Below are 25,991 nucleotides of genomic sequence, written 5' to 3' on the forward strand. Positions count from 1 at the left end.
GTTTAAGATGAGTTTAATGCAGCCAGGACAGGAGGAGGGAGGGTGGTGCACCTAATAAGCGGTCCCTGGAAACATTTCCCCATTAAAAAACGTTATTTGCCCCAAGGTGACGGCGTTTCATGTCGATTTTGTCCATTTCCGCGTTTAACCATTTTCATTGGTCGATTCCGTGATTCCGTCTGTGATTCCGTTAACACGGATTTTAAAGAGCCCTATTTTATATTCTTACTTGAACTTTGTTTTGGAATTTTGAGTTGAAGAGCAATAAACATATATTGCAATGTTAAGGAATGCATGTTTTTTTTTTTTTTTCCATTTTAGACAAATCAACTTGTATAAATTACATTTAGTCAATTAATGGGGAGATAATTGATAATCGAATCAGAAAAATGAAGTGTTAGATTACTTGATGCATCAAAAAAATTATCACTAGATTATCCATCCATCCATCCATCCATCTTCATACCCGCTTATTCCCGTTTTATCAGGGTCGCGGGGGTCTGCCGGTGCCAATCTCCGGCTCTCATAGGGCGCTGGGCGGGGGTACACCCTGGACAGGGCGCCAGTCCATCACAGATCACTAGATTAATCATTTAAAAAATAATTGTTAATCTCAGCCCTAACATGCACGCATACTGACACGCACACATCCCTGAGACGTTTTAATAGTTTTATAGTCCATTGTAGACGTTGCTCCAGTTGTGTTTTCAGCTTTGGGAATGGAAAGAACACGACTCCCCCAGCCAAACTCTTGGGGTACCTGGAATCCCACTTGCAGAAGCCATGAGCACACCGCTTCACCATTGTGCCTGATCTGAGCATGTCAGACCTTGTTTACATAGTAACGGTTGCTCGGGCGTATGATTGGACATTGACTGTTTGTGGGCGGGGTTTTGCGAAAGGTCAATTTAGGGTTTGTTTGATTTTTGCATTTGTCAGTGTAGTTTCAGGTTCTGATTTGTGTTTGATATTTTTGTTCCATATTCAATATAAACTTTACTATGATGATGATAACAGAGATTAATACACAATTCTATTTAAATGTAGTTGTGTGTAGGTTTGTTACTGAACCACGCCACTTCCCTCTGTGCTTTGATGTTGTTCACCCACCACTGCAGACCACCCTACATTTTCTCACCTCATCCAGAGGCAGCCTCTGCCTAGTAACAGTATCCAACACCACTGTCCTCCCGTCACTATGGCAACAGAGAGCAAACCCCATCGCTGTCCTGTTTTCCATTGATCACGGGTGCAGTATGTGGTTGAGTCCTAGTCGACCCTGACCCTAACACCTCCACGAAGTGCCTTATGGAATTTAAGCCATGTTTCTTTAGAAGTTTTTAGACTGTTTTTTTTACTTGAGTATGTAGCAAACTAAGATGATTAAACTTGTTAGGGGTTGTTGTAATGGTTCATCTACATTCTACTGATTGTACTAAATGTTTTTCCACCCAAAGCTTAGTCTCTTTACTGCACTGAGACCTGCTGACATATCCTAGTATAAAAAAATCCCCACATGCACAACAAACCCCCACAAACAGACCTGAATTGTGTGCGTCAGAGCGCATGGTGAGTTGGGTTCAGACAAGCTTTCAAACATTTCTTCAGAAGCAGTCGTTTTTAACCCCTGTCCATCTCCATTGATGTCAGCGCTATAAGCAAAATCACGCTCCACTCAGATCGGTGCTGATTAAAACAAACGGAGGAGGAGAGCTGCCCTACAGTGATGTTAGATCACTGTAGGCCACTGGTCTCCAAAATAACCAAAACTTCATAGTCATCAACGCAGTGCTTTAACGGGAGAATTGGTAGATGTGTTCCATCCTCAGGGCATCGCTTTCCTTCACTAGAGCCACATGTGATTCTGGTTATGTTAATGCATGACTTTTATAATGGCAAAGCTGTTGTTTACCAAAACAAAGATGGAGCCATAAATAACCAGTCTAATGAAGGTAATGAAGTAAAATTGCACTGAAACTGTTGGCATGGATTTCACCCCATACTAGTTCACAACTATTCCATTTCCACATCTACAACCTATTTGAAAAACATACCAGGTAATTTTATTTAAAAAAATAAATAAAAGATCACTCAGAGCACAAACCTCTGGCAAGTGCTAAATATAATCTTTGCCAGAATTTCACAGTTATATCAGGATATTTGAGTAGACCTAAAACTATAATCTGATGTGTAATTTGAAAAAAATATAATTGTTTACATTCAATACTGTGGTTTTGATCACATGTAGCTCCAGTTGGTGAAAAGGCAGCTGTGGATCATCAGATAAAGGAGAGTTTTATCACAATGGGGAGACGGTATGGGTGAGGACCCAAACGTAGAAACAAGTTAAGGCTGCAGGCAGGCGTAGCTTTCATAATTGTGCATGTTGAATGCTCAAAAAACTAAAACCCAAAAAAAGGCATGAGGAAAACAGAGAGCAGGCAAAAACACGCTACAGCACACAAGAAGGGTAACATTGACAATGATCCAGCCAGCATTCTGTGTCCAAACACTCAGCTAAATAGTGAGGGAGGCCTGTTTGGTAACGGGCCACACCTGGGTGGAAACATGAAGCAGATAATCACTAACAACCCAAATGCACTGACATCACTGGGAGGAGGAGACACCAGCAGGAATACCTGGAAACACAAAGACAAGAGTCACATGAAACTAGACTTGAAAAAGGAATTAGCAGAGACTCTCAGAAAAATATAAAGAGGACCAAAAGTACTACACACAAACAAAACTTAAAGTAAGTAACTTCTTCACCTTAATAAATCCTTCTCGTAGTCCCTGTGAGGATAATACAAGTGTTTATGGGGTGATTGGGGGTCTTTCATCTCCCCCGCTGTCTCTGGTCAGAAATCCGCACTTGTAACTAGGACTGTGCAATATTTTATTGTTTATGATTTATTGTCAAAAATGTTCTCACCGGTAAGAATTTGTCATCCCACGATATAAACGATAAATTCCCATGTCGGAAATTAGTGAGGGCCACGGGCCATTTGTCCCTCAATTTGACTAAGAATGTCCATAAAATCCTTGTTCCACAGGCCAAAACTGCTCCTGTTTGTTGTCAACTTATTGTTCTCTGGAGCGGAACGTTGTTTACGGGAGCTCCACAGTGAAGCCTCAGCGGCCGTGGTGTGCTCCGCACCTCACGCCTCCAGCTCTCACACACACAGACGGCAGTACTCGTCTCAGCTACCTGAAGCTGCGATACATCATGGACCACTACTTGGTTAAAACCAGATAACCATCCAACAAAGTGAACCAATCCAAGTTGCTCCGTCAGATCCACCCAAAGTTCCACAAACACGGAGACAGAGATGAACCTGTAGCAACGTTTATGAATTGAAAACTCAACTAAAGCTAACTATGCTAAGCTAACCCACTGACACACAGACTGGGGTAAGAGCTAACGCTAACCACTCCATATAAGGAGCAGACCAAATAAAAAGAACACGTCTTACAGTCAAAAAACCACAGAGAGCCACCGATTTGTTTATGGTCAGATTTAACACTTTACTATGGAAGGATAAAAGCTAAACATGTCACACGCTGTGTGAAATAAATGTTAGCATAAATACTAATGTCACTATTCATCTGTCTAAACTTGTGAAAAGCAATATTTTTAAATTATATTTCACGTGTTCACAGACAAAGCTGGTCCCATTAGACTAAAGTAACTGTTGAGATTATTACACCAAAATATACTGAATGATTAAATCATCAGCTTGATCTGGTTTAATTATAGGAATTATTAATTATAGGAGAGATATTTATGAACCATAACTTTATGTAACTCATAAGATGAATTAAACAAGTTAGCTGCATTAAAAACACTGATGGAGTTATTTGTGCTTTTCATGTGCTTTTTTTTTTAGAAAATAATTTCATTTTAAGTGAGGAAATAAATTAATTTCGTACAATAACACTAATAGAGTGATCCGCATGCACTGATATATTCCATAAAATGTCAGCTCATGAGCTCTTTGAGTCAGCAGCTATTGTAGCCTTTTTTTTTTTAATGTGTTGATGTTTTCAAATGCATTTGTGTTTGTAAGGAACCTGTTTACACTTTAAGTTGGGAATTGTTTTATTCATTTATAGTTTTTTATTTATCGTGATGTTTATCATTGTCGTAATAAATACCAGAAATTATCGGGATGATTTTTTTAGTCCGTATTGCCCATCCCTACTTGCAATTTTCCTGCCTCCGACCCTTTGGCAAGACATACTGCTTTACGACAGCCCAACACAAACTAATGCTAGATTATTACCAGCCCCGTGGCTGCGCACGGTTGTCTACAAATTCACTTCACTCATATCAGGGCGGAGCCAGCAAAAAAAGGCAGAAAAGACCTTTGTCTGAGGAACGGATCAACTCCACAGCAACACACAGCAATCACACACACTGTCGTCGCGGCAACAGGCACGCACACACACTCACAACCCAGAGCTCCATCAGGCAGCACACACACAAATATCCATGCATCCATCCATCTATTTTCAGAGCCGCTTTGTCAGCACACAAACACACACACACACACATTTCCACCCTTCCTTCCGTATTACTCCCACATCATTCATTTATTTTTCTTGTCTCTCTTCCTCATACTGTTCACATGGTCAGATTCACCACTTGAACCGCACCGAGTCCACGGAACTATATGTGTGTATTAGGATTATTCAGTGATCGGTTACGACCATCTTGGGAAAGCAAAGGTGTGCATGCATCTGTGGGGTGGGGCAGGCAGCGGGGAATGCGGAGTGTTTACGACAGTGACATAACCAAATGGGACCTTTAGGGAGAGCACTAAGTGCAAGTTACTTAGTTAGGCTGGTCACTGGGAGTGAAGCTCTGGGCCCCTCCCGTGCCGTGGAGTCAATGGGGACTGGGAGGGCTCTGGCAGAGCCGCAGGAGACAAGAGCCCAGGAACCTCTTGGTGCTGTGAGACTGTGGCTAGAGGGAGCTAGACAAGCAAGGCTAGCTCTGGCAAGCGGGGAGCCGGCACCAACATTGGCGGCCTAGCGTGGGGAGCTGGTACAGGTGGCGCTGTGGGGGGACACTCGAGAACTAGCTTGGAAGCTAGAGGACACTGGAGAACTGGCCCAAAAGCTAGGAGACACTGGAGAACTAGCCCAAAAGCTAGGAGACACTGGAGAACTAGTCCAGAAGCTAGGAAACACTGGAGAACTAGTCCGGAAGTTAGGAGACCTGGCCTGGAAGCTAGGAGTCACTGGAGAACTAGCCTGGGCTGTCCTTTTGGACTGGCTGTTCCTTTGGAGGCTCCGGGGTCCTCCCATGGCCAGTCGAGTGCCCAGGTAAGGGTCACTGACACAAATTCCTTCTGGCTTAAACCTGCCCAATCTGACCTCATGGAGGAAGCTCTGCCAATAGTTCTAAAATGTTCATTTCTGCTGGGTCTTGGATGGTTTGTTCTGTCACGATGCGGAGATAATTTGGTGGAGCCAAACAGATTGAGACAGCAGGCGGGCACAGCTTTTATAATAATTTTCCATGTTTAATGCTAAGAAAAATAAAATCCAAAAAAGGCACAAGGAAAAGAAAGAGCAGGAGAAAACACAAGGAGGCTAATGTATACAATGAATTAGCAAACATTCAGTGTCCAAACACTCAGCTAAATAGTGAGGGAGGGCTGATTGGTAATAGGCCACACCTGGGTGGAAACATGAGGCAGCTTATCACTAACAACCCAAACACACTGACATCACTGGGAGGAGGAGACACCAGCAGAAACACTTGGGAACATAAAAACAAAAGTTAACACATGAAACTAGACTTGAAAACAGAATGAACAAAGACTCAGAAAAACAAAGAGGACCAAATGGGCTAAATACAGACAAAACTTAGCAGACCCTGACAGATTTTAGTGTGAAAGTGTTTATTTTAGGGCCGGGAAAATTAGCAAGTTAACGATTTGCGTTCATTTTCCCATATTAACGTGTTATAATTAATTGACACATCGATTCATTTGACTCCTTCCCTAGGTGCAGTTCAATGATAAACTCCATGTACAGAGCAGAGGAAGTAATGTGCCATAAACACCCAGCGTGCTGTTTTCTCACAGAAGAAGAAGAGTGCTGCTACAGCCTGAGCTAGCATTGGAAAACTCAAAACACACACTTAACACTTCCTTAATGTACCATCTACGAGCGACGCATCCGGGTTCAGCGGCGGCGGTGTCAGGCAGACCCGGCTGACTACGGCAAACCACTCTGGAGTGTCTGAAACAGACACGGATGAAGAAGCGGAGACCATCCAAATGATATTGAACCGCTACAAGTCAGAATCAAAACTTGAGATGAATGAATGAATGTTCTCCATCTCAGGACATGTGATTCAGAAAAGGAGGGCTTCTATCTCCTCTGCTAATGTAGAGAAACTGGTGTGAATCAGCAGTGGTTCAATGTGAAAGAGGAATAGGTTTGATTAAACTAGCAAAGCTGACACAACAAATAATTTAACTGCAGATTTAGTGCAACATTTGAAAACTGCTAAACTAACACACAAATCAAATACATCTCAGAAGATTTTTTTTAGAGGTCTAAAGTACAGGACATACAGGTTTTAGAATGTTTTAAGAACCCCAGAAGACAGGTGGTTATTTTGTTTGCTAAAAAATTCCAGTCTTTGCATGAATTTACTGATAGGAACCAATGAGTTTGTGTTACTGATGTTCTACTGCTGCTGTGAAAAATGACTGTACATTGTTCACGAGAAATGTATTTGTTATAAGCTTTGTCTTTTAAATTCGTGTGAAGTTATTTTTGTTACACCTCAGAGTGATACACTTCCTATGCAAATAATTGGTCAAAATAAACCTTTTTTTCTAGTTTTTTGCATGTTTATTAGAAGCTGACAATGCGATGAACTGCGATTAATTGCTGGCATTTTTTAATCCAGATTAATTAGTTGGGTTGTTTTCTTATCGTTTCCCGGCCCTAGAGTATTTGATTCCTCTTTGACCACAGGCCTCACATCTCTGGGACACTGAAGCATCTGTGCTCAAGTTATTAACGGACTATTTTGTTACTGCAGCTACTAAAAATAAGGCTATGATTAGAAGGCATCATGGAAAGTGTTCATTTATAACAACAGATAATATTAGAGAGGAGGTGTGTGTGTGTGTGTGTGTGTGTGTGTGTGTGTGTGTGTGTGTGTGTGTTTGAGTGTTTGAGAGAGCCCATGCACACACTCCCCCACCCCCCCGTCCGTCGTCAAGGTCAAACTTGAGAGGCATCCGTTTGCATCAAGCGCGCATCAGGAGGGCAGAAATTAAACTCCAAATCAATTGCCCTTGAACTGCTGCATGTGTGTGTGTGTGTGTGTGCGTGTGCTTGTTTATGTGTTCACCATCCATGAGGTGGGTATGTAAACGCACACGTATGAGGAGTGTGTGCAATGTTTTTTAGTCATCTGCACCATGAATGCAGGAGTGTAACATTAGTGATCATGGGCCATTGGCGTAATTATGCAATGTGGCTGCAGCGTAGAGGAAGGAAGAGTAAAGCCCACAGAACGTATGTGTGCAGAGGATGATGGAGATGTGGAACAAAAACGCAGGAGAAAACAGGAGCAAAGCAGAGAATGATAATTGGACGTGATGCTCGCTCGTCTGTCACTTATAGGAGAAGAGAAGAAGAGGAGAAAAAGGAGGAGAGAGGAAGAGGAGAAAAAGGAGGAGAGAGGAAGAGGAGATGGCTGAATGGGAGGGGAGATTCCCCCTCCCCTTCCTTCCTTCCTCCTGATTTTCATTCATGGCACAATCAGTGACACACGCACATACACACACACACATATCTCCCCCATGCAGAGCCGGGCTATGTCCCTCTCCATCAAACGACCGCTCTGCCTCTCTTTCTCTCTCACAAACACACACACACACACGCGTGAACAAACAGCTTTGTGTTGTGTTCTTTTGTTATCACATTTCTTCATAAAGCCCCAAAACACACCACAGCTCCCACGTATCTGTTCCCATCACTGTTCTTCCTCTGGGCAAAGGTCTCTCTATCTCTCACACACACACACACACACACACACACACACACACACACACACACACACACACACACACACACACACACACACACACACACACACACACACAAAAACACAAGGATGCAGCCAAACCACAGAGATCAACAATAACGAAGGACGCCACAGAACAAACATGGACACCAACAGCTGTGCGTCTCTATAATTCACACCCTGGCTGTGTTGTCTACACACTCACACTAATGTATATTCACACACACACACACACACTTTCCTCACCACCCACTCAGAGAGTTGAGAGAGAGAGAGAGATCAGAGCGAAGAGGTGGCGTTGAGCAGACCTGAGACAGAAAAAGCTTGAAGCTGTCGCTCGCCCTTTCTCTCCTCTGCTGGGTGCTCCAGGGAGGGAGAGAGGGAGGCAGGTGGTCCCATATCTCAAGCATTCCTCTTCTCCAAACCTCATCAGCATACTCTCTCACTCACCTCAGCCCCCCCTCCCCCAACACACACACACACACACACACACACACACACATCTGTGAACAGGTGCCCACATTGGAGGCTGCAGGACCAGGACCCCCACTGCCTCCACCTCCTCCCGACCCAGCATCACCTTCCACCTGCTCCACCACCACCAGCTAATTTCATTCTACATTCCTGACTGGGAGGAAGAGGAGCCGTCTTCTAATTGCTTTCTTATCCCCCCGAGTCCCCCCTCACACATTCACCTCCTCCTCTCTCCTCCACGACCATCATCTTCCTCCCTCTTTCCTCTCCTCCTATCAGCCCGCCCCTCGCCCTACGTGCACTCAACATGGCAGCAGACAAGCAAAAGGGGGAGGCAGGCTAGAGAGTAGAGGGATAGAGAGAGAGAGAGATAGAGAGAGAGAGAGGCAGGCTGCTGCTATCAGGGAATACTGGTGCCATTTTCAGCATCGCAGGGTATAAGGATAGAGCCTCTGTGCTGCACGCTCAGCTAGGTTCGGCTCAGCTCAGCTCGCCACAGACCAGCTGAACTAGAGGTGGATTGGAGGGCTCAGAATAAGAGCAGAGACCTGCTGATCCCCTGACACAGGTAACACGCTTTCTCCTTCGTTTTCACTCTCTACTAAAGAAAGATGCAAGTTGCACAGCAGCACAGCACAGATACAAGTGTGTGAACTGGCAAAAGGGGGTGTGTGCTACTGTGCATGCCAAGCATAGGATTGTGGACTTTCTCCTGGGACTGTGTTCTATTTTCCTTTGCAGGATGATTATTATTTTCCTCTCTCACACATACACACACACACACAAACATCCTCCCAACACCTGCGTGAACTCTGCTTTCCATCAGCATCTGTCCAAACAACAGGCACAGCGTGTGCAGGACAAACAGTGCATGTGTCTGCAGAAACGCACGAGCAACACGAAAGAGAAAGCGTCAGCTGCAGTCCCTCACTTTGTTTATTCATAAGTTCTTTTCCATGGCTGCGTTGTGCACAGTGAGGCTTCTGAACATGTCATATTATGGGACGGTTAGTCATGGCGGCAATGTGTCATAGCCTGTTGTTTACAGAAAGACACACAACAAAAATCCCAAACATCTTAGAAAATCAACAACGTAGATCCTCATCTAGTCTCCAATTTCTCCTAAAATTGTTTTGAATTTTAAAATGTGTACATGAAGACTTTCTGGCTGTTAAAGAGAGTATATTCTATTTATAGAGCATGACTCTTTAACGGCAGGGGACACACACATCCTGTAAGTCACGGATGAATACTTGTGTTATCTGTGCGTGTGTGCGTGTGTGTGTGCACCTTTAATGTGCCACATGGGCTCACTTCAGTGACGATTTCAGCACAATGTGCCATTAAAAGACGCACCGAGACTGCAGTGTCACTGCTGATGGACTATGATGCTTCCAACAGCCTCGCTCACCCAAAGGAGAGGGAGGGGGGTGCAGAGAGATGGGGGGGTAAATAAAAAACAAGGGGAGGTAAAGGAAGGACACACATGGAGAGAATGAGAGAAGGCAGCATCGAGGAGGTGGAGTAATGAAAGAGATATGGGAGGGATGTGTGAGCAAGGGAAAGCAAAAGTGAGTTAGAGAACGACAAAGGTGTGTGTGGGTGTGTGTAGTTTTAGAAAGATATTGACAAGTGCACACAAGAGTAATAATCAGTAGGGCAGGGACAGTGATAAGAGGCTCATGAATTGATGATGAGCTTCTGATGTCCTTTAACCCACCTGAGCGGACGGACAGTGAACATGTGATAGCAACATTTAGAGACGTGTGCTGCAGAAACACGCTGCTCTTATGCAAAAGTGATAGAAGACAAGAGTCGGCCCAGTGGTTGGCCACAGCACGACAGCTCAGCTCAAACACTGAGGTGTAAATGGAGAGTTTCTGCCTCACCACACCAACAGCAAGTTTCCTGCATGATGCAACACAATGAAAGGAAGATGATTATCATGGAGATTGGGAGACGTGTGGAGAACAGGTCTTTCTCTCTCCGTGTGTGTGTGTGATGAATCATTAAACACTATTAAACTATATTAAAATGTAGTTTGTGCCAAAAGATGGTAGTAACATGAGGTTTACCATGTGAGAGTGGAGTGGGAGCTGTGTCTCTGATATGGGAAGGATGTATATTTGGGACGCATCATCAGTCGTGTTTCTTTGAATCAAGAGGCGTTTCGGCCTTTTAAACACTATACACTCTCATCAAAGGTGGCCCGCTACTGGGTGATCAAGCCTGAGCTTGTGTCCAATAACTGTTTCTCACTCTCTCCTATCTGCAACTTTGGGTCACTTCACACTCTAATGGCATGTTGCAACCAACTTGAATAGGTGCATATCACAACTTACTGTACTAGAGTGTGTAAATCTTGGTGCCATCTACTTCGGGTTACTAAAAAAATATTGTACCTATGGTGATATTTAGTATTCATGAAGCACCTGCTCTTTGATTTCTTCCTTTGATGTTCTCTGTGGCTGGGTGGAATCATTCACAGGTGTTTCTGTGGTTGTACAAACCTCTTCCATGACATGAGTGCTGATGGACTGCGAACTGTGGTTTTGTTCCCGTCGCTGTGCATCAATTAACTGATTTGACGGGTTTCTTCGTACGAAGTACTGGTCAATGCGACTCCCTGGCCTCCACTCCCTCAAACATCCTCTCTTTCCTTGATAGATTCTCAGTCCCATAAGTGATGTTATTTCCCAGCCACAGGTGCACACCTGTCACATGCTCAATCATGAAAAGCCTAGTTGTTTCATTGGCACAAGGCAGGGGGCATCCTCTTCCATGAGTCAAGCCTAAAGCTGACCGCAAACCTTTGCAATTGAAGAGGGAAAGCTGCCCTCTGTGTCCAACTTTCTGGAGCCCCAGCACTTTGATGCTTTCAATTGAACAAGCCCAGTTTACAACAGTTTCAACTAGACCAAACCAAGAGGACGTTACCATAAGCAAATAAACTGGTAAACAAGGGAGAATGCCAGTTAAAAGTTTAATGATTTAAATGGTTTCTAAAACCTCAGTTACTAATATTAAAGGTGGATATCTCTAGTCTTGGATTGTGCACGTGTCTTGTCTGTGAGTTTCCAAACAACACACTAAAAACCCTGAGCGCCCAGCTAATTGCCCCAGAGGCTCACGGTTATTTACTGCAGGGGGTTATTAGGCAGACGGAGAGAGGGAACCAGTCACAGAGAGTGAGTGAGTTTCTCTCATTAAACAGAATCAGTTCACATGTAAGCAGCAAGGCTGTAAGGAGGAACCAGACCTGTGGATCATCATTAAAAATGTGGATTCACACACCCACCATCCACTAATGAGAATGAACACACCAGCCTCTGACTCACAGTGTGTCAGTGGTGTTCATACTTAAGTGGTAGCTTAGGTTTCTCTTCTTTACCGTTCACAAGCCTTTAAATCAGTGCTGCCACTATGTGTTGTGATTAGAGCTGTAATAGGGACTCAAAAAATGGACACAACACGGCTCGAACCCAAATCAAGCCAAATTCTTTTAAATCTTAAACCCATTAACCATGACATGCAGGTTCAAGGGATGCTATACAGTACGTACCGGTTTACGTTTGCCGTAAAGCATGTCATAACAGCTGTAACACACACAATTCAGAGACATGCTCCCTACATATGTGCGCTCACAAAGATAAAAACAAGTCATTGATACATTTTTTAACATCATGTATTCATTTTCCAGAGGCCAGCCTTCCATTCACCTCCTCAGCATCCATTTGTGCATCTTTCTCGTGCTAATCAAAACACATCACCAGACCACTCATTTACCACACAGTGCCCGAGAATGGACCGTCAAGCGAACCCAAATCATTAATGAAAAGTAAATTTTTCACTTCATTTTGTTCGTTATTAGATCTCACACATTCAGTACACACGTGCATACACTGGCCCTCATTTATCAACCGTTTGTAGGTTCAAATCTGAGCGTGTGATATGCGTTCGACCAAATTCAGGCAAACTTTGGTATTTAATAATTGTGACGTGAGCGTACGCTATGATCAGATCTCACATCAGGTGTGAGCTCGTGTACGATAATCTGAGTGTGTGGATTTTCATCAATAATATTCAATCTGTAATATGATGAATTATAGGCAAAATTGGCTAACGGCATAATAAACACAGTCAATGCACAACATTTAGTCATTTTAAATGATTTTTTTTTAAAGTTTCATTCATTCATTTTACTGTGTCATTTATTGCCTAAAGCGTGCAAACAACGGATGCCGATCGGTAAATTTCCATATGTGTCTCCAGGATCTCTACTGTGAAGTTGTATGCAGCACTCACAGGGGGGCAGACGTCACCTATGTGCTTCTTTATACGGTGGCTGACAGAGGCAAATGTGCAGCAAACAGCAAAATGTTGCAAACACAGGAATACTGCAAAACTCTACCTTTAAATCCAGTTTTCACGCTGTCAAAAAGCCATTCTTTGTTTTGCTCCCCCTCAGATGTGAGGATTTCCTTTCTTTTCTTGCCAGTGTTAACTTGACCTCAGTGGGAGGGGCCTCTGAACCAGGAAGATTTAAGGGCGTAACATGTCAATTACGATCAAATTCAGCTGCCGATCATTTGTACGCTGGGATTGGTCAGATATGAACGTTTCATAAATCACACGTTGGTCCTGTGGTACAACCAAACGTGCACTCAAATATGCACCCGTTTTCATGCAAGGTTGATAAATGAGGCCTCAGCTCAGGTGTGGTTGTGACAGGGTGGGTATAGCACACACTGTTCCGATGACCAGTGTACCCCAGCTATTAACCTTGATCTTATTACACACAGTTCCTCTGAGCACACGTAGCACAGCTGTGTGTGTGCTCGCACTCGGGCCTAATGCAGTTTGCAGGTAATAGGTATTATTGAAGCAACCAGGACAGCGTTGGTGTAGTGTGTTTGTGGAGTGATGGCTGATGTATTTCCCCCTGTGAGAGAGAGAGAGAGAGGGGGGCATCAGGGATAGTGATGGAGGTGGGTGGGGTTGGGGGCAGAAAGAGCAAGAGGTTACTGCAGGAGAGAGAGAGAGAAAAGACAGGTGTGTGTGATGAGCAAGGGAGAGAGCAGAGGCTCATCTGTATGCTGGTTAGTGCGTGCTTGCTTGTTTGGTCTGGAGGGAGTACTTAATGCTGGATGGTGGGATGCTGCAGAGCAGGGAAGGCAAAAAATAAGGCTCTGACAAATCTGCGTATGTGTGTGTACGTGTGCGCACACGTACGTACACGTGTGAGGGAAAACGTGTGTGTAATTAGGTGTGAGATGTTGGGTGCAGCACTTTGCTCATTAAAATGATCTGGCTGCTCTCCAGCTCTGTGCCGTTTATCAGCTGTCCTTCATGCCCGTCGTTCTCTTCCTTCTCTCATGTCATCAATCCTCCACAGCCTCACTCTTCTCTTCCCTCCTCCTTTTTCAAAAACACTGTGTTATTGCTGTGTTGCTGTTAGACAGGTGGAGGCCTGCTCCACGACGAGGATTTGATCATATGCTGCTCATTAGAGGTAAATTACCGCAGCTTTAAAAACACCAGCAACGCTATCAGTTGGGGATTAATACTAATAGGGATTTATGGAACTAATACTGGGATTTCAGCTCAACACTTTCTCTTTCTCAAGCATCATGAATCATGTTAATGATTTATGATGAAGTAAAAGTGTCATATGTGTGCTTCACTATCTTTTTAATCCCCTACTTTCCCTGATTTCTACATCTTTCGACGCCCCAAATACCTCATTTTAAATTAAATGTAAGACGACGTTATGCGACCGTCCTGTGGGAGGAATGGAAATAGGAGCACGGGTACAGGTGGAGAATATGGGAGCTGAAGAACCAGAAAGCACAATGCAATACGTGCAAAAACGTCTTCAAAAAAGATAAACATCTACAAAGACGGCTTTGGCAGAGAATGGGAGCAACGGAAATAATCGTTTCTTTTCTCTGACAGAGAGATGGAAACGAGCAATTGTCAAGAACTGAACTGGAACAGGAAAATGTCACCCGTTTCTTCTTTCTGCTCTTATCACGCCACAACAGCAGCACTTTGAAAACTTTTCAACCCATCCATTCCCTCCCGCCTCCTCCCTGTGTCTTCAAACAGCTGCTGGAGTTACATAATGCCACATTTGTGGCAAAAAAAACATTGAAAAAGGGAGAAAAATGAAGGAACGATGATGGAGAAATGTTGCAGATTTTGACATGTTGGACAAACAGTTTACAATTACATGTTTATCATATACTTTTCCTTTAAGATTTAGTTTTTCAGAAGATGAGAAAAACTTTTCAATTGATGTTTTTCTTCACAGTGTGTAATGTATGTCAGCATGAAAAGCCCTAAAAGTTAGATTTTTTAATTCAGGACAACAAAAATACAGAAATTGTATTAAAAATACATAAGATGAACAAAAATGTACTAAAAAATAACAGAAAAATATACAAAATGACAAAAGAAATACACAAAATGACTAACAAAACAAACAAAAAAAACCCATAAATAAGAGAAAAATATACAAATGACAACAAAAACAAACTAAAGTCTTTAATAACTCCCTAAGTAAAAAAAAAACCCTATTATGCTTAGATGCAGTATTCTAAATGCTGATATTAAAAATGTGGCCCTTGGATCAGACAATAACATTTTTGTGGCTCCCTCTGGTCCCACGGCAGCAAATGGACGGACGTGTTAAATCTCACGCTACATAATTTGGGTGACTTTAGCGCCTTATGCACATCTCAAGCAAAGAAATACATACATATTTAAATAAATAGATAATAACAAACTATCTAAGTTAACCTAATTAACCCTATTCAGCATGTTTGACATAGTTTCATGAAGTTTAATAGCCAGTAATGACATCTTAAAGACGAAAATGGAAAAGAAACAAAATTTGGGGAAATGTAAAAGGCTCAGAATTGTTGTTGGTTTGTATTCTTGTATCCGAGTGTAAAGATTGTTGCTTCAGCTCCTGATGGTGCTTCTCTGTGCTGTGATGGATTGTCATCTTGTCCACACTTTAACCCTTTCTTGCACAAGAAATGAAATTGGCTCCACCAACCTGATTGACCAAAGGAAAACGAGTCCAGATTTCATGGTTTCACTGTTCCTCCCTCCAGAGCTCATTCGCCACGCCCACTCATGTTGCGAGGTTGCACATGAGTATTTGATGTTGTGTAGGAAAATGTGCATTTACATTTTTTGGCTGTGCAACGATGGACACAAACCGAGTTCCCCGCCTGCGCTGCCATGGCAACCGCTGCCACACGGAGAGACGACCAGTTAAAGCTCACTGTGCACCGTGTAAGAAAGCAGGTGGCGGCCTATTGCCACATCACAGAGCATGAGAGATGGAAGATTGGCGATGAGGTCACGTTGTGCATTGATATGAGAACTGCACACGTTGTGGTGACACAATGACGATGTGTCCGTCTGAGAGCGTTTTTTTCCGCCTCTATCCCTATTTATGTTGCTCTTTATCTCTGCCTTTCATCTTCTGTTGTGTTTGCTTCCATCCTGTGATCGCTAACGCTCTCTGTTTGCTCCTCTCTTCTCTCTGGAAAAGAGGTTGCAGCAATGCGTAGGTGGTGGGAGTGTGGGGGAAGGCAAGTTTCTTCTTTATTGGTCCTTATTATTCTCGGAGTTGATCTATCACCTTAATGAGACGCAGATGCACAAATATGTACACACATCCAACACCATAAACCTGTCACTTTTTACAGCTAACATTAAAGTTTCAGCAAAATAAAAATAAAAAAAAGGATTTGGATTCAAAACCTCACACAGTGATCTGGAGTCAGTCGACTTCAGACAGAGAACAATCCATCAGAAACGCTATAAACAAAACAAATTTGGTGCAGACGTCAGCGTTTCACATTCCTGCGTGACCCACATAGCTTTCCAATCACCACAGCACCATCAACAGGGGAATGGTTGGAATCTGGCTAATTGCTGATGTTCTCATGCATTACAAGGATGCGAAAGACGCTAATGACCTCTCCTTATTGACTGGGCCAGTTGACACCATGGTGACCAGAGGATGTACGCTCATACCAAACAGTCACCTGCGGCTGCAATGAGCGGTAAATCTGAGCCAAAAAAAACTTGAAATTAAATTATAATTTGATATGATCAATTATCTTGCTTGTTAGCATGTCTCTCCGTCATGTCGAGCAAAACCATAATGAGCACTGAGAACAAAGCCGCGAGCCATAAGATTGCCTTATTACACCTATCATCCTCCTTTTGTGGAGATAAAAACGTGTGTGTTGAGTCCTTATGAAGCGACAGAAGGGGAAAGACATAGAATAAAGAAGAATAAGAAAGTGAAAGCGGCTAAAAAGCACACACACACACACACACACAGAGAGAGAGAAAGAGAGAGACAAACACATAAATCTATATGCAGATGGGGGCAAAACAGCTGGGATGCAAAGAACTATATAGCTGCAACATCCCAGTGCTGTGTGTGTGTGAGTGTGTGAGTGTATACATTATGGATGTAAGGAGAAATCCTAAATCGGCTAAAAACTGATTAACGTGGATACAACACAGTATATGGTTCAATACTCTGCTTAAACAATAGGGGGCGCTGTGATTGTTTTAATGACGTTTTGGCTGAACAAAGAGCAGCGGCAGGAGAAGAGCTTTAATCAGGCCAAGACCCGACCCAAACCTGTCTCAACCAGACACTATTTACATCCATGCGCGCGCTTGTAGAATGATCCGAGGTGAGTCAGCATCCGTTTTTGTGTTTTTCTCACACTAATAGAAACACATCACCTGATTTACCACACAACGTGCAAACCCGGCCCGAACCCATGGAATAACAATAGTAATTAAGCCCAAACATTAGGCACAGAGTGACAAACACACACACCGACTCACACAAGTGTGAAATATATAAATTCCAAGCCAGGAACATGAGCAAACGTTTCTTACATTTTTATTTTATATGGGTTTTGTTAATATATATATGTTTTTGTTTTTTGTTTAACTTTGCATGTTGATGAATGAAGAAATGTGAAGTTTATTTTGGTTTATGAGTTCAAACACAACGGTTTGTGAGAAGGTTATAAGCAAAAAATATAGTAATTTAAAAAAAAAAATGTATTGACAATTTCAATTTCAGGAGAAGACAGATGAAAAATAGCCTTCTGGCTAATTCTGGATTTTTTAACCATGTTTTTTCATGTGTTATATGAAATTGCACTGTCCCCTTTCAAATAAACCAATCTAATCTAATCTAAATAAAAGAAACGAAGCATCATTCCATCCCAATCTTTGATTTGAGTTTTTTTTTTTTTTTTTTAATCGGGATTCGATCAAATTGTTGGTTCAGTGTATCCTTACAGCCCTACTGTGTTTTTTTTAGGGTTTTCAATAAGGGGAATTTATTTCACTGGCACCCAAGTAAATGTGTATGCAATTGTGTGTGTGTGCGTGGGTGCGTGCGTGCGTGTGTGTGTGTGTGTGCGTGCGTGCGTGTGTGTGTGTGAGAAAATGGGGACTTAAACGGTTGCTGTCATTTTTTGCTTGCATGCAAAAATCCTGATCTAGTTCCAAATCACTAAACTGTGTCTCCCCTAACAATGACAGAACACCCACAGAAATGCCCCTGCAACCGTGGGCACACACACACACACACACACACACACACACACACACACACACACACACACACACACACACACACACTGCAAAGAAGCTAATGCACGAGCACCCTCACCTGCACAACACGAGCGACATAACACTGCATGCATACTAAGAGATGGATGGAGATATGCGGAGGAGGGGGGGGGTTGGGGTTTAGCGCTTTACACTGAAAGATCCATAATGAGATTTTTGTGAGTCAGATTGGATGCAACACGCTCTCCTGGAAAGGAATTGGTTCACCTAATTCACTTTTAATAAAATCCTGTTTCAATGTCATTGGCAAAAAGCCACATCTTAGCTCTTGTTTTGTTGAACAACTAGCAGTGCTGGCATCTACAGTAGGTGGTGGGATCGGCAAAGGCTGACGCAATTAACAGCTACCTAAAGAGTTTACCCCCAACTTAGCCTGTTAGCCTGTTAGCTTGTCTCGAAGAATGAGTCACAGGCTTTCGTGCAGACAAATCAGTGCAAAAGGTTAAACATCAGATTCACTACGGAAGAGGATTAGGGCCACTTTTGATGGAGAAATTCAATCTGGGCAAATCAAGAACACAGTCAAAAAGACAAGATTAAAATTGAAATTTCAAAAATGAACTTAAAATACATTATCTTGATTAAAGTCGAAGGTTTGCTATTAAAGTAAAATCTACGGAAGCTGACTAGGGCCAATTCACCATATACAACAACAGTATCTATCCAAATAATCTCTATCCTAATTTGTTTCCGTCGCTCCTCAACAGCCACAGATGGACTGAATGCTCCACCTCTTCCAAAATTGAAATGTTTTTCCTTCTGTACAGATTACATTTTTGGCAATATCTCTTCAAAATCCTTAAAGAGATTACAACACCGTATTCATCAATATTTGGCATTTGTAGACGGCCACGATCTGCTGTTTGTTGCCAAAAGGTGAGTTGGCCCTCGTCAGCTTCCATAGATTTGACTTCATTAGCAAACCTTCCACTTTCATCACAACATTGTATTTTGATCCTCTTTTCAACTTTGTTCTCAAAATTTCAACTTTAATCTCGACATTTTGACTTTATACTTGACTTGCCCAAAATTATAGTTTCCTCCAAAATTTGCCCTAATCCGCTACCGTAGATTCACAAAGAAACCCAGGGTTATTTCTATGGCCAAATGCATGAATTCAGACTCCCACAAACAAATTAAGCACAGATATGAGCTGGGACATAAATGAGCTAGCTTATAGCCGTCCCACACGCTGCATTTCTGTCAAATTTAAAGTTAAAATTCCACAATAATAACAACAGGTACATTTTTTTTTTTATGAATCTTTATGGATATTTTTAAATGGAGCAAAATGGGCTACAGATGGTTGTAATAAACAGTAATTTCCTAATCAAGGGCTAAAAGGTGTCCCTTGATAGATGCTATCTTTACTTCCTACTGAGATGTAATTAGTAAAACACAGCACCCTGCTTTATTTTAAAATTGTTTACTTGCTTGTTTTCTTTTAAATGGCTGTTGTTGTACTTTATTTCGACAATGTATGGTGGGTTTGTTTTTTTTAAACTTTTCTGAAGTACAAACATAATGGTCTTACTGTATATTATATTATATATATCAAGCACAGACTTGAAGAACACAATATTTAATGCTTGATAGTTTTAAAGGAAGGACATTTTGATAGCAGATATTTTCTCAAGAAGATTTTCATTCATAAACTATTTTAATTACTGTTTCTTCCAATTTTTAGCATTTAAAATCTCGCAGGATTTGGCTCAATTTGAGAGAACGGTTCATCCAGCACTTCTGAAGTATAGAAAAATAAAGTTATTAAAAAGATTTAACTCAATTAATCCCTATCAAGCTTTTCTGGCATAGTTTTGGGACATTTAGTACGTCTGTATTTACATCAAATTAGGGAAAGCTGAAAGACAAATGGAAATAAAAGAGAAATGGAGACCCTGACACAGAATTTGGGAATAGGTTATAGAGTAACACCCCAGAAAGTAGCTTTAGGTTTAGCATGTTTACAAAACGTAATACAGTACGGCTTGTGCTGCATGTTTTTTCTTGATTTTAAAGATACATCTTTCAAATTATGACTGATAAGGCCGTATTTGCAGTGAATTGTTAATTACCTAATGTTCAGCTGACACATTTATTATGTTTATGAAGCATGAAGACTAAAGTAGGGATTCACAACATTGTGTTTCGGTTTGCTTTTTACGGTGAGAAAAGTGTTTCGGCTGAAAACCAAAAATGCACTTTTGAGCCATTTTCTTTGGCCAAAATTTTGGTGCATCCCTAATCTAAAGCATGCATGACACCTGTCCTCCAGGAATTGATTTTAGAAAGTTATTGGTACGGTTACTGAAGTACACGTACGTAGCATCATAGGGTTAGGTTTAGGGTGAGGGTTAGGGTTAGGTAACCCAATATCGCAACAATTTTTAGGGTTAGAGTTTAGTCTAGTCACGCAACCTGAACTAACCAATGACTGACCTATCACGTGACCTAAACTGGCCAAATAGGGGCTCTGCGTATGAATAGATTGTCTGCATATTGATACGGCAACTGTACGGATAGCTACTGCCTTGATTTTAACAGCTCCGTTTTAAGTGAATTGTAGAGTTCAATATCTTGTTGTTGCTTCACAGTAAAATCAGACTGAAACCAGGCCTTTTTTTATTGACATTGTTCTCCATCCCTCTGTGTACCCTGACCTCTTCTCCATAACTGCTCCATCTTTTAATAAAGCATCCCCTCCTCCTCCTCTGTGAGTTATCTCCCACCGTTTCTCCCTTTAAGCCTCCATCTTTCATTTCCTCTCCTCTCATTTCTCGCTCCCTCTCTAGCCTTCCTTTCTTTAACCTTCTATGCACCTCTTCCTCCACCTTTTCTCTCACTCCTCATCCTGCTGGTGAATACAAACACTCCACCGCTCCCCCCTTCTCTTATTCTCTCCCACTGAGTGCCTCAGCTCTGCGTTTCCATCATTCTGCCCTCTGCTCCGTCAGCATCCCGTACCGCTCCACCTACACCCTCCGCTTCCTGTGCCTTCTCCTCTCGCCTCGTGCTTATTCTATAATTCCATCTTTAGCTCACATCTGCTCGTCTAACACAGAGCCGCTCTGTTTTCAGCACTCTGCGTTCACTCCCATTACCCTTCATTAATGGGCCTCCACTTTTTTTTATCACTCTTCCTTTCACTCACTCACTCTCTCTCTCTCTCTCACCTTTGGATGTGAGGTGAAGTTGCATATTTCTGTCTCATTCAAGCAAACCCCGTGCTGTTACCCAAATAAACCGTAATGTATTGTAATCATCAAGGTTGTCAGCTGGCGTGTTGGCAATAATGCTCATTCATACCAGGGTTGGGGTTAATTATAATTGTAATTGTTTGATTGATATTCAAATACAATTATAAGTGTAATTGTATTTTTTTTAAATCTGTTGCTGTTGTAATCAATATGTAATCGTAATTACGTTCAGATAACTGACTTTGCATTTGTAATTGCATGGAAATTCTATAAAAACTGTCATTTACAATTTAACAAAAAACTGGGGAACCATGTTATAGTTCTACGGCTTAATTATACGTACAGTAGTTAACAATGATTAAAATATACTTCATATGAAGTTTTCCCACTACCTTTAAGTTCTCTTGAGGATCATTTTAACATTAAAAAAAAATAGAATAAATGGAGAGGTATACTGACAGAAAAAAGGCTCAGACGCCCACACCAAAAATATTAAAATCCATAGTTTCATGGATAAAGAAGCCTAACAAGATAACCAAGAGATTAAAAACACATTTGATGATATATTTTAGTGTATTTTACAGCTGAAACTGGGTTAAAACCATCCCGTTGTCATAAGAGATGCTAACAGAAAGATAACCCAAGAGGAAGGCTATGTTTTACGGGGTTATTTATTTCAGGTTCGATAATTGTAATTTAATTGAATTTGAACTTATGTAATTGACTTTCAGGAGGAAAATGATCATTTTAATTGTAATTGAAAAAATACCCATCATCGTAATCATGATTAAGTTATAATTCAACATGGACAATTGAAGACATAATTGTAATTGAAAAATGTAATTCACTCAAACCCTGATTCATAGACATACTGACTGCACAGAAAATAGCAACATTTGAGTATTTTAGGGGTTGAAAAGGTTTAAGCTTACATGAACTAGTGATTTTATAAACAAATCATCCAGAAAATACTAGAGGAAAACTAAGGATCATCTCTTAAAGTCTTAAAGTGGTACTGCTAAATGTTTTTGACGCAAAGACAAATGTTGTGTTTTCGTCTACGTTTGTCATAATGTAGAGCCTCCATTGTTCCATAGTTAATTCATTGACATGCATGGCAGCAGCTTCCCTGTGTTTGTTTGTGTGTGTGTGTGTGTGTGTGTGTGTGTGTGTGTGTGTGTGTGTGTGTGTGTGTGTGTGTGTGTGTGTGTGTGTGTGTGTGTGTGTGTGTGTGTGTGTGTGTGTGTGTGTGTGTATATGTTTACCACAGCAGGCAAAAAAGATGCAAAAGGCATGACAAGAAAATAACCTTCCCTTCGTCGTCGCTTGTGATGACGAGACGCCTCCCTCGCTTTCTATCTCTATTTTTATCATCTTTCCACCCCCCACTGGCTCAGTCTCCCTCTCTTCATCTCTCTCTCTCTCTTTCTCTGTCTGTCTCTTACGTTCTCTGTCTCTCTCTGTCTGTCCTTGGGTGTCTGCAGCCAGCTGTGTCTTTGGGCCATTAGTGCCCCCCCCCCATCCTACTCCCCCTTCTCCTCCATCCATTTTCCCCATCACTGATTCCTCCAGCAGACCTTAACCCCTCCCCCATTTTCCTTTCACCTCCTCCTTCTTTCCTCCTGTCACACTCCTCCATTCGTCTGACCAGCGGTATATTGTCACACCTGCTGATGATGACGATGTTGTCTTCATCCTGGCATATTTCTACGTCCAGTGGCATCACTAGGCTGTTTTATTTGGGGCTAAACCCATATTATTTAATTAGCCCCAAATATAATAATTTTAATATTCAACTTTCCGACGGTCCTTGAACGCCCCTCGTTTACCGCACGACAACAGAGTGACAAATATTATATATTTTTATATTATTATATAATATTCTTTGCCATCTGTGATGTCACCATCAGGGAGACCTTATGTCCGGATTTAACTTATTTTCTAAATTAATCAATTTGTCTACGTTTCCCAGGGACCCTGAACGCATCTCGGGAAACACAGTTTAAAACACAGTTGTCACGGATTGAGTTTACCTTGTACTGAAATTGATTATAAGAATATTTGCGCAAGCGCTCACGTGCGTGCATGCAACCCTAAAATAATCCAATAAACAAATAAAGCACGTGCCCTTTCACTTTGAAAACAAAAATAAACATAACTCTTCTAACATTTGCGTTACCTTTATCAGTATGATGTCATTTTTAAGGACAATAACAACTAATTTATCTACTATATTGTATTTTGTCATTACAAGATAAATTCAAGAAAACGTAGAGAACTTTTTGAGCATGCCGAGGTCGGCCCATGTGTCCTTTTTTTTTGGAAATCAAAATATGGTCACTCTAAACAACATACTCTACAACAGGGGTGTCAAACTCATTTTAGTTCAGGGGCCAAATACAGAGCAGTTTATTTTAAGTGTGCTGCAGAATCTAGTTTACACTTCCAAATATGAATAATTGATACCTTATGTACGAAACTGATAAAGCAATAAGTGACAGATATCAAGCCATGAAGGATCTTCACTTTCAATTTATTTGATTTTTTGGCAAATTTTGAGGTAATTTGGGGAAATTATGTGAGATAATTTGAGGATATTTGCAGGATTTTGGAAAAATGTAGTTTTTAAACTATTTGAGATTAAAAATGACTTCCATCACATGATATAAGCAAATAGAAATGCTAATATTGTGGAGTTTGATCGAATTTGTGTATTAGTTGGTAATTTACACAATGATTCATGATTTCTCTGACTTTTTTGCTTTCTGGCCGAATTGGATGCTTCAAAGGACTATACTTGGTCCCCGGGCCATGAGTTTGACACGTGTGCTCTACAACAGTGGTTCTCAAACTTTTTGAGTTCAAGTATATTTCTGAATCCTTACCTTTATTTAACTACAACATTATTCTTAGAAAACTATTTAAAAACAACTATAGAGCATAATGATGGAATGAACGAGTGATAACACACATTTAAATCTCATTTTGTAAATAAGTGGAAAGAAACTGTATTTAGGTCAGTGGTTCCTAACCTTTTTTGGATCGTGACCCCATTTTGATCTCAAGAATTTGTGGCGACCCCAAAGACATTTTTTTCGAGAATTATTTTATGATGATGTTGAGCTTAAATATTTATTTTATTTACTGCATCAGTTGAACTACATTTATATTTTACAAAGTCAAAGCATAGCAATATAGTTGTTTAAGATTGTGTGTTGTTTTAATTTAAAAGAAACAATAATCATTGAAAAAAAAAAAATCATTTTACATTTTTCTAAAATTTGAAGCGAGCCACATGAGGTCCTGACCCCAAGGTTGAAAAACACTAATTTAGTGGCTCTTGTATAGATTGATTTCTATAGTTTTTTTTTTTTTTTTATCATTTCAAGTCATATCATGCCTGGGGTGGGACCAAGACTGACACTTAATTTGTTAATGGTCCACCCCCTCTCGCTCAAGTACCCCCTGAAGTGCCATCGCGTAGCCCTAGGGACACACGTACCCCTATTTGAGAAACCCTGCTCTACAAGATAAATGAACGATGAAAAACACTTTACACTGAAATAACATGAATGGAACTTTATATGTCTGTAGATAAGCAGTAAAGCAGTCAGGTAGTTATTTAAAGCTGTAATAAACTGCATATTTTGTTTATTTAGACAAAGCATTATGCAACATTTTCCATGCGCAGTAAAGCATACTAAAAAATGTTATGCTAAAAAAAACGGATGTTTCAGAAACCTAGAATCATGTCCCTGCACCAAAAGTAGTCAACCGTACCCAGGTACATCCGTGAACATCAAGAGGGATATAAAAATCTGTACTGACATCCAAAGCAAATCTAGTTGCAACCCACCGATGACCAAGAAAGAAGAAGAAAAACACACCTATAACACCAGCACATCAGTAGATGGACATCTAATTATTCTACAAACGAAGCACAAACGCATATCACACCAATGCAACATGAACACCCAAAAGCCCATGACCAAACCTGTGCAGTCAGCATCTTGCCCTACATGCTTATGTAAACATAGAGTTTCCCGCTAGCCTCTCACGGCTGCCTCTTGCTATGAAAGGTTATTGCGCTGCATAATATAGTGCCATTTACTTTCCGACACCCACCCTAACTCAGCCATCATAATAAAAGCATGATTGATCCACTTTCCTCAAGGCTTGCTGATGCTAAGATAGTGTTGGGCCTCAGCGGAGGAAAGAGAAGCAGCAGCTGCCTGTGAGGAAGTGGGCCTGTGCTGGATCTCCACGGTGGACAAAGATCATTGTTCTGCACAAAAAGATCCTTTTCTGTTCTCAGGATAAATTGATGGGATTTTTTAAGAAAGGTGAAGTGGCTTCTTTCAACCTCTCTGATGCAATAGTTCATGGGCCTCACAATGAGGAGAAGTCATAGCTGTAACTTTAGCAAGTTATTAATATGAACAAATTAGGAAGTTAAAGCTGCATTACCTGAATCTAGAACCATAACAGAGGGGCATGGCTGAATTTAAACCGTAAATCCCACCCCCTGTATGAGAATCCCTCCCAGTCTCCTCCTTTGGAAGTGCACGAAG

At 41.4% G+C, this 25,991-nt stretch overlaps 2 protein-coding genes across 2 annotated transcripts in view; both read left to right on the forward strand.

Moving 5' to 3' along the window:
* slc25a19 (solute carrier family 25 member 19) overlaps positions 1-6,588 on the forward strand; it is a 43,520-nt gene extending 36,932 nt beyond the window's left edge. The window contains exon 7 of the mRNA XM_028454527.1: positions 6,016-6,588. Within this exon, the coding sequence (XP_028310328.1) occupies positions 6,016-6,069 (54 nt within the window). The 3' untranslated portion in view covers positions 6,070-6,588. The remainder of the gene's footprint in view (positions 1-6,015) is intronic.
* Positions 6,589-8,897: 2,309 nt separating this feature from the next.
* Positions 8,898-25,991, forward strand: part of rai1 (retinoic acid induced 1) — an 87,677-nt gene continuing 70,583 nt past the window's right edge. The window contains exon 1 of the mRNA XM_028454512.1: positions 8,898-9,101. The gene's annotated coding sequence lies outside the window, so the exon portion shown is untranslated. The remainder of the gene's footprint in view (positions 9,102-25,991) is intronic.

The sequence above is a fragment of the Gouania willdenowi genome, chromosome 8 (assembly GCF_900634775.1).
Source record: "Gouania willdenowi chromosome 8, fGouWil2.1, whole genome shotgun sequence".
Taxonomy (NCBI): domain Eukaryota; kingdom Metazoa; phylum Chordata; class Actinopteri; order Blenniiformes; family Gobiesocidae; genus Gouania; species Gouania willdenowi.